The 14,686-nt window shown below is 40.3% G+C and overlaps 1 protein-coding gene across 1 annotated transcript in view; it reads left to right on the plus strand.

Annotated features, from left to right (window-relative positions):
* Positions 1–14,686, plus strand: part of megf10 (multiple EGF-like-domains 10) — a 144,936-nt gene that overhangs the window by 55,540 nt on the left and 74,710 nt on the right. The window contains exons 6-9 of the mRNA XM_070988485.1: positions 4,032–4,278; positions 4,504–4,624; positions 4,874–5,010; positions 14,297–14,509. Of these exons, the coding sequence (XP_070844586.1) occupies positions 4,032–4,278; positions 4,504–4,624; positions 4,874–5,010; positions 14,297–14,509 (718 nt within the window). The remainder of the gene's footprint in view (positions 1–4,031; positions 4,279–4,503; positions 4,625–4,873; positions 5,011–14,296; positions 14,510–14,686) is intronic.

The raw sequence follows: 14,686 nt of genomic DNA on the forward strand, positions 1-14,686 counted from the left end.
GCCCAGGTAATACTGGACATTCACATACATGAAATCTTCTCAAATATGTGTTTCCTGTTAAACTGACCAAGGCTGAAGAATTTAAACAAAGCCTTAATCCTATTGTTTCAATGCCCCCAATTTTGTTTAAGCCTGACTACAGTTTGTAAAGATTAATTGTAGTTTCAAAAAAATATTTCATTCCAACTTGAGCAACTTTGTGTGTGTGTGTGTGTGTGTGTGTGTGTGTGTGTGTGTGTGTGTGTGTGTGCGCGCGCACGCACTGCTCGGCCAAAAAAAGGTCGCCACCATAATATAAAGGGCGCATTTGTTGTGGTATTGTTTCAATAAGCTTCTGCAATGTCACAAAATAATACTCTCCAGTGTTGCATTAATTTTTCACCAAGATCTTGTATTGATGATGGAAGAGTTGGACCACTGTGCAAAGCCTTCTCCAGCACATCTCAAAGAATCTCAGTGGGGTTCAGGTCTGGACTCTGTGGTGGCCAATGCCAATGTAACCACTTATGTCTTTCAAACTCCACACCTCCAGTTTGCAACTCAGGCTTCCTATTACAAATATTTAGTCTCAAAACGAAGACACTGCTTAATGGTGAGATTCAGTTTTATTGTAATATGTCAATTAAACTCTGGAGGAGGCACACACTCCAATTTTGCAGAAAAGAAAACTGGAGGAATGCTACACATTTTTTGTCTCACTGGGAATCCTCAGTGTGAAAGGCATTTTCTGTTCCCACGAGTACACCATGCCTGGCAGACTAGGTAATCACTGAATAGATGGAGAAACATCCCAGTCCCAATTCCTCCCTAGTCTGAACAATCAGAACTGAGCCAAATCTCAACAACTGGCAGTTCAAGTTTTTTTTTTTCTTTCGATTTTTATGAGTTCTTGTGTTTTGGAGTCAAATATGTGCAGAAGTTTCACTTCCATCTAGACTTGTTCACTGCAGTAGATAATAACACATGAACTCAGGAGGAACTGTCTCTGTGATGAACATGTAGTAGACTGGAAATCCTGCCTTAGACTGTGACGTGTCCAGCCTTGTGACTAAACCCTGGCACAGTGCAGTCTTTTTGTTCATGGCCATCTTGAATAGGCCATTGAAAAAGAAGCAAACAAGGAGCCCCAAGCTCCTGGAGTTTGGCCTTTCTTCGATCTAGGTCAGGTTTTTTTCACAAAGGTATCTGAATGGCAGATTTGAATACAGGGGTTTTTACATGTGCATCTCAGTATCTCTGATCTCCTCATCCTCTTTGCCCCCCCCCCAGTCCTCCCCACTGTTTGTCACACAGTGTCAGGCTGCCTGAGGAAAAGGAAGTATGCACTTTTAATCAGGTCACAGTAAAGCAGGCTAATGGAGGAGGAATAAAAGGAGCCTGTTCATCTCTGGAACAACATCAGAATTGTGGAATGGCTGGAGATGTCTCTCTTACTCTGCATGCGGCATGTACAGACACCAGGCTGTTTATGTACTAGGAGGAGGAGCCCAAGCTCAAAGACAATGGCACTGTTTGTATAAATAATTATGACCTTTGACAATAATGGAAATGACCAAAACTAAAGCTGTTTTCGAAGATAAGAATCAACTTTCATCCTCTCAAGAAATATACATGATGCTTAAGAACACTAACAACCTAAAACCAATTAATACTGAGCTAAAATTTAAAACAACACCAATCAAAACTGCTAAATTAACAATGGATCAAATTATTTGGCTTATGTGTAACATGAAAGGCGTCACTTGTAGTGATGAACCAAGGAGACCCCAGAAAATCATGACCAATTCTGCAGTTCCCCTCAGCTCTACAGGGATTTTATTGTCTTTAAGTTCATTGTTTTGGTTAGCCTATATAACACAGCTGCTTTCAGTGAAAAAGCTGCAATCAGTGAGCACTAACAAACAGCAACTAGCCGTTGCTGCTATTCCATGCTTATATACTTAGCTGTATTTTTTTAAGAACACTCTCTTCTCTTAGTTTTATTCTATGTTTTTGTTTTTGTATTGTTTAACCTGTTGCCGCAACAAAGCAATTTCCCAAATTGGGATCAACAAAGTCAAATGTAAGTCTAAGCTGGTGAACATAGTGGAGCATTTAGCAGCTAATGAGCCAGTTTCTCATGAGTTGGTAGGGACCAAAACAGAGTCAAAAAGAGAATAAATAATCAACCCAACATTCATGCATGGGGTAGATACAAACATAACTTCAAATGAATAATAATCTTGCTCTCCGTTCTCTTGTCTGGAAATGTCTGATTTTCATAGGATTTATCTAAACTGAAATGTATAAAAACAACTAGTCTTTCTTCAACCTTTTAATATTGAATTTCTTTTCAGTTTAGTTGCATAATTTAGAAATATTTTTGGTGTTTTTCTGCATTAAACAATCCACTCTTATGTGTGTCCTCAATTTAGTAGCAGTCTGTCATTTGGTTTGAATACATGATTTGTTATTGCATTGAAAGCAAGTTGAAAAAACTTCTATTAATTGAGGAAATATTATTTCTCAAATTATATTATTGTACAAAACCAAAATTAACAACATCACCACAGCATGAGTCTAACAAGAAAAGAAGCTTAAGGCTGCTTGAGGAGATTTCTTCAAATTTCATACAAACTTCCACTTAGACTCACGGTTGAACTGATTTGATTTTTTGTGTGCTAAGGTCAAGGTCACTGTGCAATATCTCAGGGAGGCCTTAAGAGAATTCCATTATTCTGTCAAATGTCCACTTAGACTCAAGGATAATTCGGTGGGCAGCCATCTGCCTTGAATGGTTGGGTTTAGAGAGAGTCAAAGACAGAGAGACAAAGAGAGCAATTTGCACAGCAATGGCAATGATAATAATAATAATAATAATAATAATAATAATAACAGCCATATAACTAATAATAATATAGTAGTATAATAATAGTATAATAATAATAGTATAGTATATGATTGTACAAATCTATGGTGTGTGTATGGTAGTAAATGTGTATACTAATATATTATTGTATATTTACATAATAATGATAATATGAATATCTATGTAATAATATGAATAACAGCTGCAGTGGGCATCAAGCAGAGCCACAGCAGTAGGCCCAATCATGATCACAATTCAGGCACAGTATCCATGGGAAGTCTACTGTGTTATCATAACCAATCCAAATTTTTGCCAATACAATGAAAATAACACCTATTTTTCAAAAAAGCTGGAATGGTCATTAATGGATAATGACCTGCTAAACGGTTGATCATGGTGCTATAGGTAGGTTATAAAGTATTTGTCTTAACCTTGATTTTTCTGTATTTTGTCTTAGTTAACAATCTCACTTTTTTCTGAACTTATAGACCCCCATAATGCAGAGTCCCATAATGACTTGTGTTCTCTATAAGACAAAAGATGTCGAGATAAATATATCATCCAACACATTCCTGGGTTTAATCAGTTTGTAGGGTGGGTTCAAGTTATAGGCCGTCACAGTAATTGGGTCTCTGGCTGCTTGTAGAATTAGATGGTTTTCATGTTAGTGACTGGCTTAGGCTGGAGTAAAGAGTTGCAGTTTTCCAAGTGAAAGGAAAATAAAAGGATGAATCACTTCCTTAGATCAGGTTTGCACTTGCATCATGCGTCACTCGGTGAAAAAAGAATTATTAAAGGACCAATGAGAATCTGGATAACAGAACCGACAACAATGAGAGTCATCCCAATTCTGCATCTTGTGTTAACAGTTTGAGGGGATATTAAGTTGCATGTCATTAGCTTTGGTGTAATGGCCCCACATTGCAGGCTGAACACGGGATCCTTGATGATAATAGGTTGTTAAAAGGCCAAATACTCTGGTATACAAGCGATCAGCTCTAAGGACATCTTTATTTAATGTCTGTTCATCTGGTGGAATTAGTGATTGATATGGGGATAGAGGAGAATAACATGATGGTTGACAACCAGTCAAAACCTGCAAATGACAACCTGTGATGTGCAGTGGTAACATGTCAAACAAGATAAACTAAATCTTGATACCTTTACATCATCTTCCCCGTAGCTTGTGACAGTAGCCACTGGGGTTCCCACTGCAGTAACAGATGTCAGTGCCAGAACAGAGCACTGTGTAATCCAATCACTGGAGCCTGTATCTGCACTCGTGGATACAGAGGTTGGCGCTGTGAAGCCCAGTGTGAAGGGGGTACCTATGGTAATGGATGCCAGCAGAAATGCCAATGCCAGAATGGAGCCACCTGTCACCATGTAACTGGAGAATGCAAGTGCTCACCAGGATACACTGGAGCTTTGTAAGTTGAATGTAACTGGGAGGATATCCTGATATTTTGACTCTGTTTTCCAAAATGTAAATGAATTTTTCTGGATAATTGCAGCCCCTATTACCATGCAACAATACTATAATATAGAATCAAAAAACTTTCATGATTGTTATATAAAGTAACAATGATTGTCATATAAAGTAAACTTCGAGGTGGACAAATACTAGCTGAACACTGTTTTCTTTTTCTTCATAGCTGTGAAGACCTGTGTCCTCCAGGTAAACATGGGCAGCAGTGTGAGGAGAGATGTCCATGTCAGAATGGAGGAGTGTGTCACCATGTGACTGGAGAGTGCACCTGTCCTGCAGGATGGATGGTACACACCCCTGTTTGTTTCGACTCTTAAGAAGAATGGCTTATTGTTATTCATACTCTTATCATTTAAGAGTGTGTGGTGGCACATTACATATCAAAATCATCGATAGAGGAGGAGTATGAACACACAAATCAGCAGGCTTAAGAAAGCAAAAAAGCATGTCAACAAATATTTAAAGTGTAAAAGCTGCTCACATGTTCAACACTTTAGATACTGTATCTATGTTCCTGTTTTTGTTGCTGTGTGCAGGGTACAGTGTGTGGCCAGCCATGTCCAGAGGGGAGATTTGGACAAAACTGTTCCCAGGAATGTCAGTGTCACAACAATGGCATCTGTGTGCCATTCACTGGACAGTGTCTCTGCAGTCCTGGATACACAGGAGAACGGCAAGAACTTTTGCAATTTTCCGTTCAGTATCAGCATCAGCATCAGAATCAGAATCAGAATCAGAATCAGAAAAAGCTTTATTGCCAAGTACGATTTTACACATCCGCGGAATTTGCTTTGGTGAGGTTGGTGCATGACACATCTATTAAAAAGAAACAATTAAAAAAGTAAAAAAAATATAACAGTAAGTAACAAATATAACAGTAAGTAAAAAATATAACAACAGTAGAAAATATAACAATAAGTAAAAAATATAACAATATAAATATATATACACAAGTCTGTTTTTGTTTTTTTTAACAGAAGTTTTTTTCAAAAGGAAGTCCAAGCAGAGCGTTAATGCATAGGGCTATGGTAATGTCAATGAGACAAGTAGAGGCAGAGGTAGGGTGTGAAGAGTGTCGGGTGGGTTCCAGGCCTTGTTAATAAGGCTGACAGCAGACGGGAAAAAACTGTTCTTGTGGCGTAAGGTTTTGGTCCTCATGGACCGCAGCCTACTGCCAGAGGGGAGTGTCTCAAAGAGTTTATGTCCGGGGTGGGAGGGATCAGCCACAATCTTTCCTGCACGCCTCAGGGTCCTGGAGGTGTACAGGTCCTGGAGAGACGGGAGATTGTAGCCGATCACCTTCTCTGCAGACCGAATGACATGCTGCAGTCTGCCCTTGTCCTTGACAGTGGCAGCAGCGTACCAGATGGTGATGGAGGAGCTGAGGATGGACTCAATGATGGCTGTGTAGAAGTGCACCATCACTGTCTTTGGCAGATTGAATTTCTTCAGCTGCCGAAGGAAGTACATCCTCTGCTGTGCTTTCTTGATGAGGGAGCTGATGTTCGGCTCCCACTTGAGGTCCTGAGAGATGATAGTTCCCAGGAAGCGGAAAGACTCCACAGTGTCAAAAGAGGAGTCATAGAGGGTGATGGGGGATGGTGAGGCTGAGTTTTTCCTGAAGTCGTTAACCATCTCCACTGTCTTCAGAGCGTTGAGCTCTAGGTTGTTCTGATTGCATGAGGTCACCAGATGGTCAACCTCCCACCTGTAGGCGGACTCGTCGCCATCCGAGATGAGTCCGATGAGGGTGGTGTCGTCTGCAAACTTCAGGAGCTTGGCAGACTGGTGACTGGAGGTGCAGTTGTTGGTGTACAGGGAGAAGAGCAGAGGAGAAAGAACACAGCCCTGAGGGGATCTGGTGCTGATGGTCTTTGCGTTGGAGATGTGTTTCCCCAGCTTCACGTACTGTTTCCTGTCAGACAGGAAGTCTGTAATCCACCTGCAGGTGGGAATTTAAGGTGGGAATTGGTGGAGGTGACTGGAGCTGGAGCTGTTGGGAGGTGTCGTGGGTGATTGTTGCTGGAATCCCTTTGTCTTTCAAAGCGGCAATAGAACTCGTTAAGGTCATAGGTGTCGATCGTTGATGGAGTGGGGGGCTCTAGGCTTGTAGTTAGAGATCTCCCTGAGCCCTTTCCAGACAGACGCAGAGTTGTTAGCTGAGAAGTGGTGTTGGAGCTTCTCAGAATACAGTCGTTTAGCCTCTTTCACCGCCTTGCTAAACTTGTACTTCGCCTCTTTGAATCTGTTTTGTCCCCACTCCTGAAGGCCTCTTCCTTTGCCAACCTTAGCTGTCTGAGTTTGGCTGTGAACCAGCAGTCCTCACAGAAGCTGATGCAGGACGTCCCAGCCTCCGTGTACTCATCCAGACTATTGGTAGCAGTCCTGAACACATCCCAGTCAGTAGAGTCGAAACACACCTGGAGATCCTCCACAGCCTCACTGGTCCACTTCCTTGATGTCCTCACTACAGGTTTGCAGAGCTTTAGTTTCTGCCTGTACGCAGGAATCAGGTGGACCACGGCGTGATAAACATCCCTGACAGTGGTGTAACAGTGATCCAGAATATTCTCCTCTCTGGTCGGGCATTTAATAAACCGTCTGTATTTGGGGAGTTCGTGAGTGAGGTTACCTTTGTTAAAGTCGTCAAGGACAATAACTAAAGAGTCCGGGTTGGTCTGCTCCACACGCAGTATCTGGTCGGCGAGCACGCGCTGTGTGTCTTGCACACTGGCCTGCGGCGGAATGTAAACCAGAATGAATGAAGTGAACTCACGGGGTGAATATAAACGCTTACAGTTAATGGTAAAAGATTCCAGGTCAGGAGAACAGTGCTGCTGGATCACTGTTACGTCATTGCACCAACCACTGTTGATGTAGAAACAGATTCCTCCACCTTTAGTTTTGAAAGTTTCGTGTCTCTGTCCACGCAGAAGAGTTGGAAACCAGCCAGCTGCAGTGCAGAGTCTGGTATTAAACCACAGAGCCACGTTTCGATGAAGCACAAAACTGCAGATGAGGAAGAGTGCCTGTTTTTACCCGACAGCAGTTGTAATTCCTCCAGTTTGTTGGGCAGTGAACGCAGGTTAGAGAGAAATATTCCCTGTAACGAGCGCACCGGCCCATTTTCCTCTTCCCCTTTCACTGCATGAGCAAAGGTGAGCGCACCTTTGACCAGAATGTCCAAAATTTCCACTGTTGGGAGCAGAAAATTAGGAAATAAATCCACTGGTGTTGTAACCCTGATGTTCATGAGCTTATCTCTGGTGAAATAGCTCTGGGTACCATCACAAAAAACAGATTTAACACGCAAAACAAAACAAAACAAAACAAAACAACGCGCACCAACACACCGAGGCAGCTGTCCGCAGCGCCATCTTGGTTAAGATATATGTAGGCTGCTATGTTATAAATGCATCGTTCCGGTTCAGCAAGCTGGCAGATATAACAATAGTTTAAATTATAGATAGCCACTCTGTAAGGTTCAGTTGCATTCAAAGCTTTCACAAGGTTAATAATTTTTTAATAGTAACTTACATTTTATGGAAATTAGCCGAGTAATGTCACTTTAGTACTGTTGAGTCACTGCTTTTGCAATTAGCTACGAGTACAAACGCTGTTACACGTTACTGTCATACCATAAATCAAGCAGCTAAGCTAGTGGACTTAGCTAATGTTAGGTGACTTTACCTGAAACATGAAGCTCAACCTTTAAATGTCAAATCATGCCAATTTTCATTTGATTGATGGCTCAGATTATACTTACTGCAGATAATGATCCCCCTGGATGCCCCATGGCTTACTTGGCTGGTTGTAGCCCACTTCTTGCCCAGTTGTTTTACACATAATGCTCATAAGGGCCAGCCAAGGAACACAAGCTTGGCATGACAAAAAAAACAGTGAATTTAATTTGAAGTTGCCAAAATGAATGCCATATGACACCCAAATGCATATTTATATGTAAAATATTGTCTAATCAAAGGGTGACAAGCTACTTTGTCTTTTGGGAAAACACCTTCCCCCATTTGAAAGTCTACCTGAATGTAGTTTTCCATGCATTTATGGCTCAGAGAATCGAAGCAGTCTCTTAACTCCACACACAGATATAACCCAATCCACATGTGTCAGGAAATCCAAGAACACAATGTCCAGACCGACCCCCTGGATAGGTATTAATAATAAAAAAATAGAGCAAAAGAATTTGTAAAATTAAGAAAAGAAACAGGAGCGACAGCGACAGGCTGCATGCGCGGTTGGCACATGCGCACTAAACATCTGGGACAATAAGCAACCTTTGTGACGCTAGTTAGCAAAACTTGCTATATTAGTCATGTCTTATTGTTAACCATTTCTTGTAATTTTAAGCTACAACTCACTCTATTTAGTGGCATGATGATGTCGCAGGACCAATCAGACTCCTGTTCAATGGTGGGAAGTAACTGCGTTTACTCAAGTACTGTACTTTAGTACAGTTTTGAAATACTTGGTACTTTACTTCAGCATTTCCATTTTATGTTATGTTACTACTTCTACTCTACATTTTAAAGACAGATATTGTACTTTCTGCACCACCCCATTTACACCAACTACTTACTTTGAAGTTTATGATTTTCCATACATAAACTGAACAGGCTGTTGCAGGGGTGGGTATTGTCTTTTAGTGTCGGGCTCTGTGAAGGAACCTCACCTCACCGGTATCACTGATGTTCAGTAGATGGTACCAGTGATGTTCTGAATGGTAATTACCCACTGCAGAGCTCTCCTGTTCTGGTCCTTGCACTTGTCAGGACGCTGTCAGTCACTTTTCTGTAAACATTAATAACTTGCTATGGGAATTTTGCCTTTTTAAGTTTCCTTAAGAGTGATTTCTGACCTTCTTTTTTGACCAGGGTGGAGATGTGCAATGTCCATAATTATCCCAGTTTCATACCAAAGCATGTGTTTCTCTTTGCAGTCCAACTGTAGTCCAAGTTGTCTCAATCAAGCACTTTTGAGTGGGCTTTGGTTGCATGTACGTAAACAATCAAGCAAAAGAGCCAGAGCACATTGTGACCCCATCAGCTCTCGTCTCACAATGTTTTAGCTTTTTATAAGTTTTCTTGAAATGTATCTGAATTCATTGGCCATAATGTCAGTTTCAAAGCATGTAATACACCCGCTGATCCACTAGAGCATAGCGTGCTAATGTGATGTTTGCCTCGCCAAGGCATGAAAAGTGCATGCGTATAGGAAGGTGCAGACAGAAGATCAGGTTTCGTACTTTGCTTTACTTACTATAAGAACATTTTCCTAATAATACTTATTTACTTCTACTTAAGTGACATTTGCAATGCAGGACTTTTACAGTGTCCCTTTATTCAGAATCCCTTTATTCACCAAATGTACTTGTCTTGTACTTGACTTAATGATACACTGCAGTGAGACAAAGATGTTAAAAATTGAAATGTTAAGTTAGAAAATTAAAGACAGATAAATACAAGAATTGTACACAGGCGAGACTAATAAAATATCCTATGTTATGCTCCATATTCTTTATGACATATACCTTACTTGTAACAGTATTTTTATATTGCAGTATTACTACTTTTGCTTAAATAAAAGATCCCAATACCAAATACTGAATATATAATCTGATACTGCTCCTGTTTGAGTTGTTTCTTAAAAATGACAGTGACCTACTATTTGAGGAAATTACTGGACTTTTTTTTTTTCTTTTTAAAATGAAACTATGTGTTTGTGATCCAAGGAATGTTAAATCAAGAGCAACTTGACTTGATTGTAGATACTTGAAGATGCCTCTCATTTAAGCTCTGTGGAGTCGTTTTCAAGATCATTGAATGTCACCTGTTTAGTCAGTGCTGCTGGCTCCTGGTTATTTTGCGCAAAAGCACTAACTAACCTCAGTGTTTAGATACCTGGGACTTTCCCACCAGTCACCTAGACATCCCTGGAGAACCATGACTTAAATGAGTGAGCATCTTTAGACATCTGTATATTTGTGAGATTTTTGTTGGAGATGGAGATATATGTCACCATTGCCAGTGGGCTTCGGGCTGGGATGCAAGGTAGGACAGTGAGAGGGTATTAAGTGATGGACTAACACATTGTTGGTTTTGGTCTTTTTTGTGGCTTTATTCTTGGCTCACCTATTAAACTTTATCTATAGTTCAGGGAAATATAAGCCCTAAAATGTCCCCCAAAATTACAGAAAACCTTTTTCTCACTGGACCTGATTATAGCATGCTGAACAGTGAAACAAGCAAAAAAAAAATCCAAATTAGAATACTGAATCTGCCTAACTCTGCCACATCCTCGAGAGACACGACCAGGAAGCCCAGTCAATATGTTTTTCACAAATCTCATCAGAGTGCCATGCACGGTTTCAAACCCATATAATTAACAATATCAGAGAGCACACACCATATACTTAAGCAGACCAGTGACTAGACAGAAATAACCCCTCCAAGTGCACTTTTATGAGTAAATAAGGGTTTGAGGGAAGCCAAATGTCAGAGTATATGCCTGCTTGGAACTGGGCCATGCCACACCCAAACCCCAGTGGAACCCATTAACAGCAAGGGGGAGCAATTTAACACTGCTGTCAGCTGGAATAGATATACTGTGTTTCTGGTGTGGGATATCAGAAGTACCACATTAACTGACACTGACAATAAAGACAATTAAGTTCATATTTGCCCTCTCCTTGTCTGCTATAGATGATGGGATAGGAACAGAAAGTTTCGTTTCCAAACCCAGCATGATTGGGTGCTTGGACTTGAATATATTTGTACTGTGATCGTGGGAGAGATAATGAGGACCTACTGCAGGGCTATTCAATTACTAGGGAACTGGGGCCAGTTCATGAAACTGAGGCCAAATAAGGGGCCAGAAAATTAGTAATCATGGTAACATATGAACAAATTTTAACAACATACTGAAGGAGTTAATATAGAATTTATTTTGTAAGTGCATGGCAACATGTGCATTGTGTTATATTAAGACACATAGGTCCAAGGCACTGTTAATTTCAAATAGCAACATCATGTTCAAAAATCAGAGCCATATCACACATATTTAATATTTCACTAGTTTGACTGACAGGCAAAATCAGAACTCCACCAACAATGATAAAACCAGTGAATAGAACAGCAAATAGAATAGAATTATAGCAACATATCACTGCATGCTATTTTATCAAGGCAAAGTATTTCAAATTGCATCACTCTGTTAAATGAATAAAATTCTAAATAACAGATATGGCACATGGACTGACAGACAAAGTAAACTTCAAATGCACCAACAAATACAAAACAAGACTACATACTATGCTACTGAACAGAATTATACCAACTAACAGTGCATGGTATTTTATCAAGCCAAAATGTTTCAAATTGCATCCAAAACTAATCACTTCATCCAGGTTAGTCCTGCTAAAACATGAGATCCTGAGATGAGATGATCAATTTAACAGTCCCTTAGTTGACCTTGCTTGACAATACCAATGTGAAACTCTTCCTCTGCTCCAACTACTCAGCCAAAAGCAGACACACTGATAAGGAGATTTGGTGAGGGCTTTTCATTCTTATCTGTCCAAAAATTGTACCAGACACCTCAATATTCAGTTCAGCTGAGCCATACCACATGAAGAAAAACATTAAGTGCATAATATGGCATTATGGGGTGAATAACATGTAAACTGCATCACACTGTTCAAAAATGAGTCCTCATTGCTGGCTTGACTAACATGCCTGTTACCTCATCCATCTAATGAGAGAAATGGCATTTTCTTGACTTAGCAAGAGCAGTGAAGTCAGGGGTATATGTTGTCAGAGCAATGCGCAAGCAGTGTTGCAACGCGCGCCAAATCCAACTTGTTCTCTTCAAAAAATGAAGCAATTTTTGTGAATAAAATCTCACCGGTGGTGTGTCCTTCCATGGGAATTAATCCAAGCAGATCCTCACGAAAGCATTCCCCATCAAAAAATCGCACGTAGAGGCACAGCTGTGCAACATCGCTGTTATCCGTCGATTCGTCCACGGCCAAAGACATCACCTCCGCCTTCCTCAGCTTGTCCAAAAGCGTCTCGGAGACGTCTGATGCAAGGGCCTCCACTCTCCTCATATTTGACGTGTCAGATATTGGAATTAGCTTGATTGAATCAATTATGCTTTTTCGGGTTTTCTCATCTGTAACCACTTCCTCGATGGATGCCAGCATACACTCTTTGACAGTCTCTGAGTCTGTAAACGGCTTTTTCTTTTTGCCTAATATCCATGCCACCCTTAACGATGCAGCCGTTGCTCTCTCCTGATCCGTACAGGCCCGAAACAAGGTGCGACGTCTTTGCTCATAACAAGATGTAAGCCCCGATATCTTCTGGCTCCGAGCAGCAGAGCCCGGTGGGAAAGTAGCATCAAAGTTAGCATGTGTTGTCTTGAAATGCCTTCTCAAGTTGTACTCTTTACACACGGAGAGGCACTCGTTGCAGATTAGACACACAGGCTTCGCACTTACAGCAATAAACACATATTTCTCTGTCCATGCACTGTTGAACTGCCTATTCTCTGAGTCAACTTTTCGTTTTTTTAAAGTAGAGAGAGACATTTTGTCTTGTCAGTCGAGCTCCGTGCTTCCCTTGAAAGAAGAAACAAATTAAGAGCGCGTATGGGCAACTTTGATTGGTCCATTGCGGTCCCCCAAAATATGTGTCCGGCCAAAACAGGTAGCTATTCTCCCGCCTCCTTTGATTACGGGGTGCATACCGCCACTTACTATACCAGAGACTGCATGAGGCATAGCCATGAGCTGTATATGAAACTACCTGCATGTATTCCCTATAGTCCGCCCAAAGGGCCGGCACAAAATCCGCCAATTGAATAGCCCGGACCTACTGCATTCATTTTCAGACTGTTTGCAAGTTATTTGCAACAATCCTATGACTATGATTCAAAATGAGCTGTCGAACAACCACATAGCATTGTCACTGCAGTCAGTATTTATATATATAGAAATATATTTATATATAGAAATATAGAGTAAAAGTGGTGAGGCATTAATGTGAAAATCATAGATTTTTTTCCACTGACTACAGTTTTTCAAAGTGTTCCCATGTAGTAATATCATCTATGTAATCACATGTTCCACAAACGTAGTGAACCTTGCTCCATCCTTCCTTGTGAATGACTGAGTCTTTCAATAATGCCCCTTTCATGCCCAATCATGCTTATATAACCTGTTACCAATTAACCTGTTTACCTGTGAAATGTTCGAAAGAGGTGTTTTAGAGCATTCCACAACTTTCTGATATCATCTTGAGGGCATCAAATTCAGAATAAGTATATATTTGCAAAAATTAAACAACATTAAACATATTGATAAACATTAATATGTTTATCAATTCTTTAAACATTAAATATATTGTTTTTGTATTGTATTATTCTGTATTGTATGTCATACAGTTTTCATATATGTCATATTAGCAAATTATCACATTCTATTTTGCTAATGTCTTACACAGTGTCCAGTGTCTTTTTTTGGAATTGGGGTTATAGTTAGCAAGTTGTGTTGTTACCAGATCTGTAGTACAGAACAGAAGAGAAAAAGTGAGAAATTAGTGTGAGAATAGGGTGAGTCAGTGCGTGTATTTTGATATAAAACTTGTGCTTGAACAATGAAAGGAATTGTGCTTTGGCTAATATCAATTAATATCACTCAGTAGTTTTCAGTCCATTAAGTACACCATGTAAGATATTTTATCTTAAAAATTTCACAAACATTTCATCTTAACTTGGGTGGCAATTCCCCAAAGGCATATTTGTTCTATACAAACATGAGCATAATTCTTATGAGAAACAGTGGTAATAGCAGTCACAACATAGATAAGTATGCGATTCTCTTGAGTGAACTGTTACTGATCACCTCCATCTTTTCAAGTAACTGACCATCTCTTCCTGAACAGGTGCCAGCATGAGTGTCCATTTGGTACTCATGGTGCTGGCTGTGCAAAGACGTGTCGCTGTAAGAACAACAGCAAATGCTACCATACCAATGGAATGTGCCTGTGTGAGCCAGGATACACAGGGGAGACATGTGATGTCCGACTGTGCCCTGAGGAATACTACGGCCTCCAGTGTGATAGGCGGTGTCCATGCTACAACCAGAACACACGCAAGTATGCAGAAATAGTGTTCAAACTCACATTTTTTCACTCTGTTTCTTCAGATATTTCGAAATAAAATATTTTCAAAATATTATTTTGTATCTTTCTAATTTGAGTGTTAACAGGCATCAGGAAGACATTTTCCTGTGTTGTCTGTATAGGGTTGTCAGTGTGATTGTTGATCCTGTA

The sequence above is a fragment of the Chaetodon trifascialis genome, chromosome 20 (assembly GCF_039877785.1).
Source record: "Chaetodon trifascialis isolate fChaTrf1 chromosome 20, fChaTrf1.hap1, whole genome shotgun sequence".
In the NCBI taxonomy this organism is placed as follows: Eukaryota; Metazoa; Chordata; class Actinopteri; order Chaetodontiformes; family Chaetodontidae; genus Chaetodon; species Chaetodon trifascialis.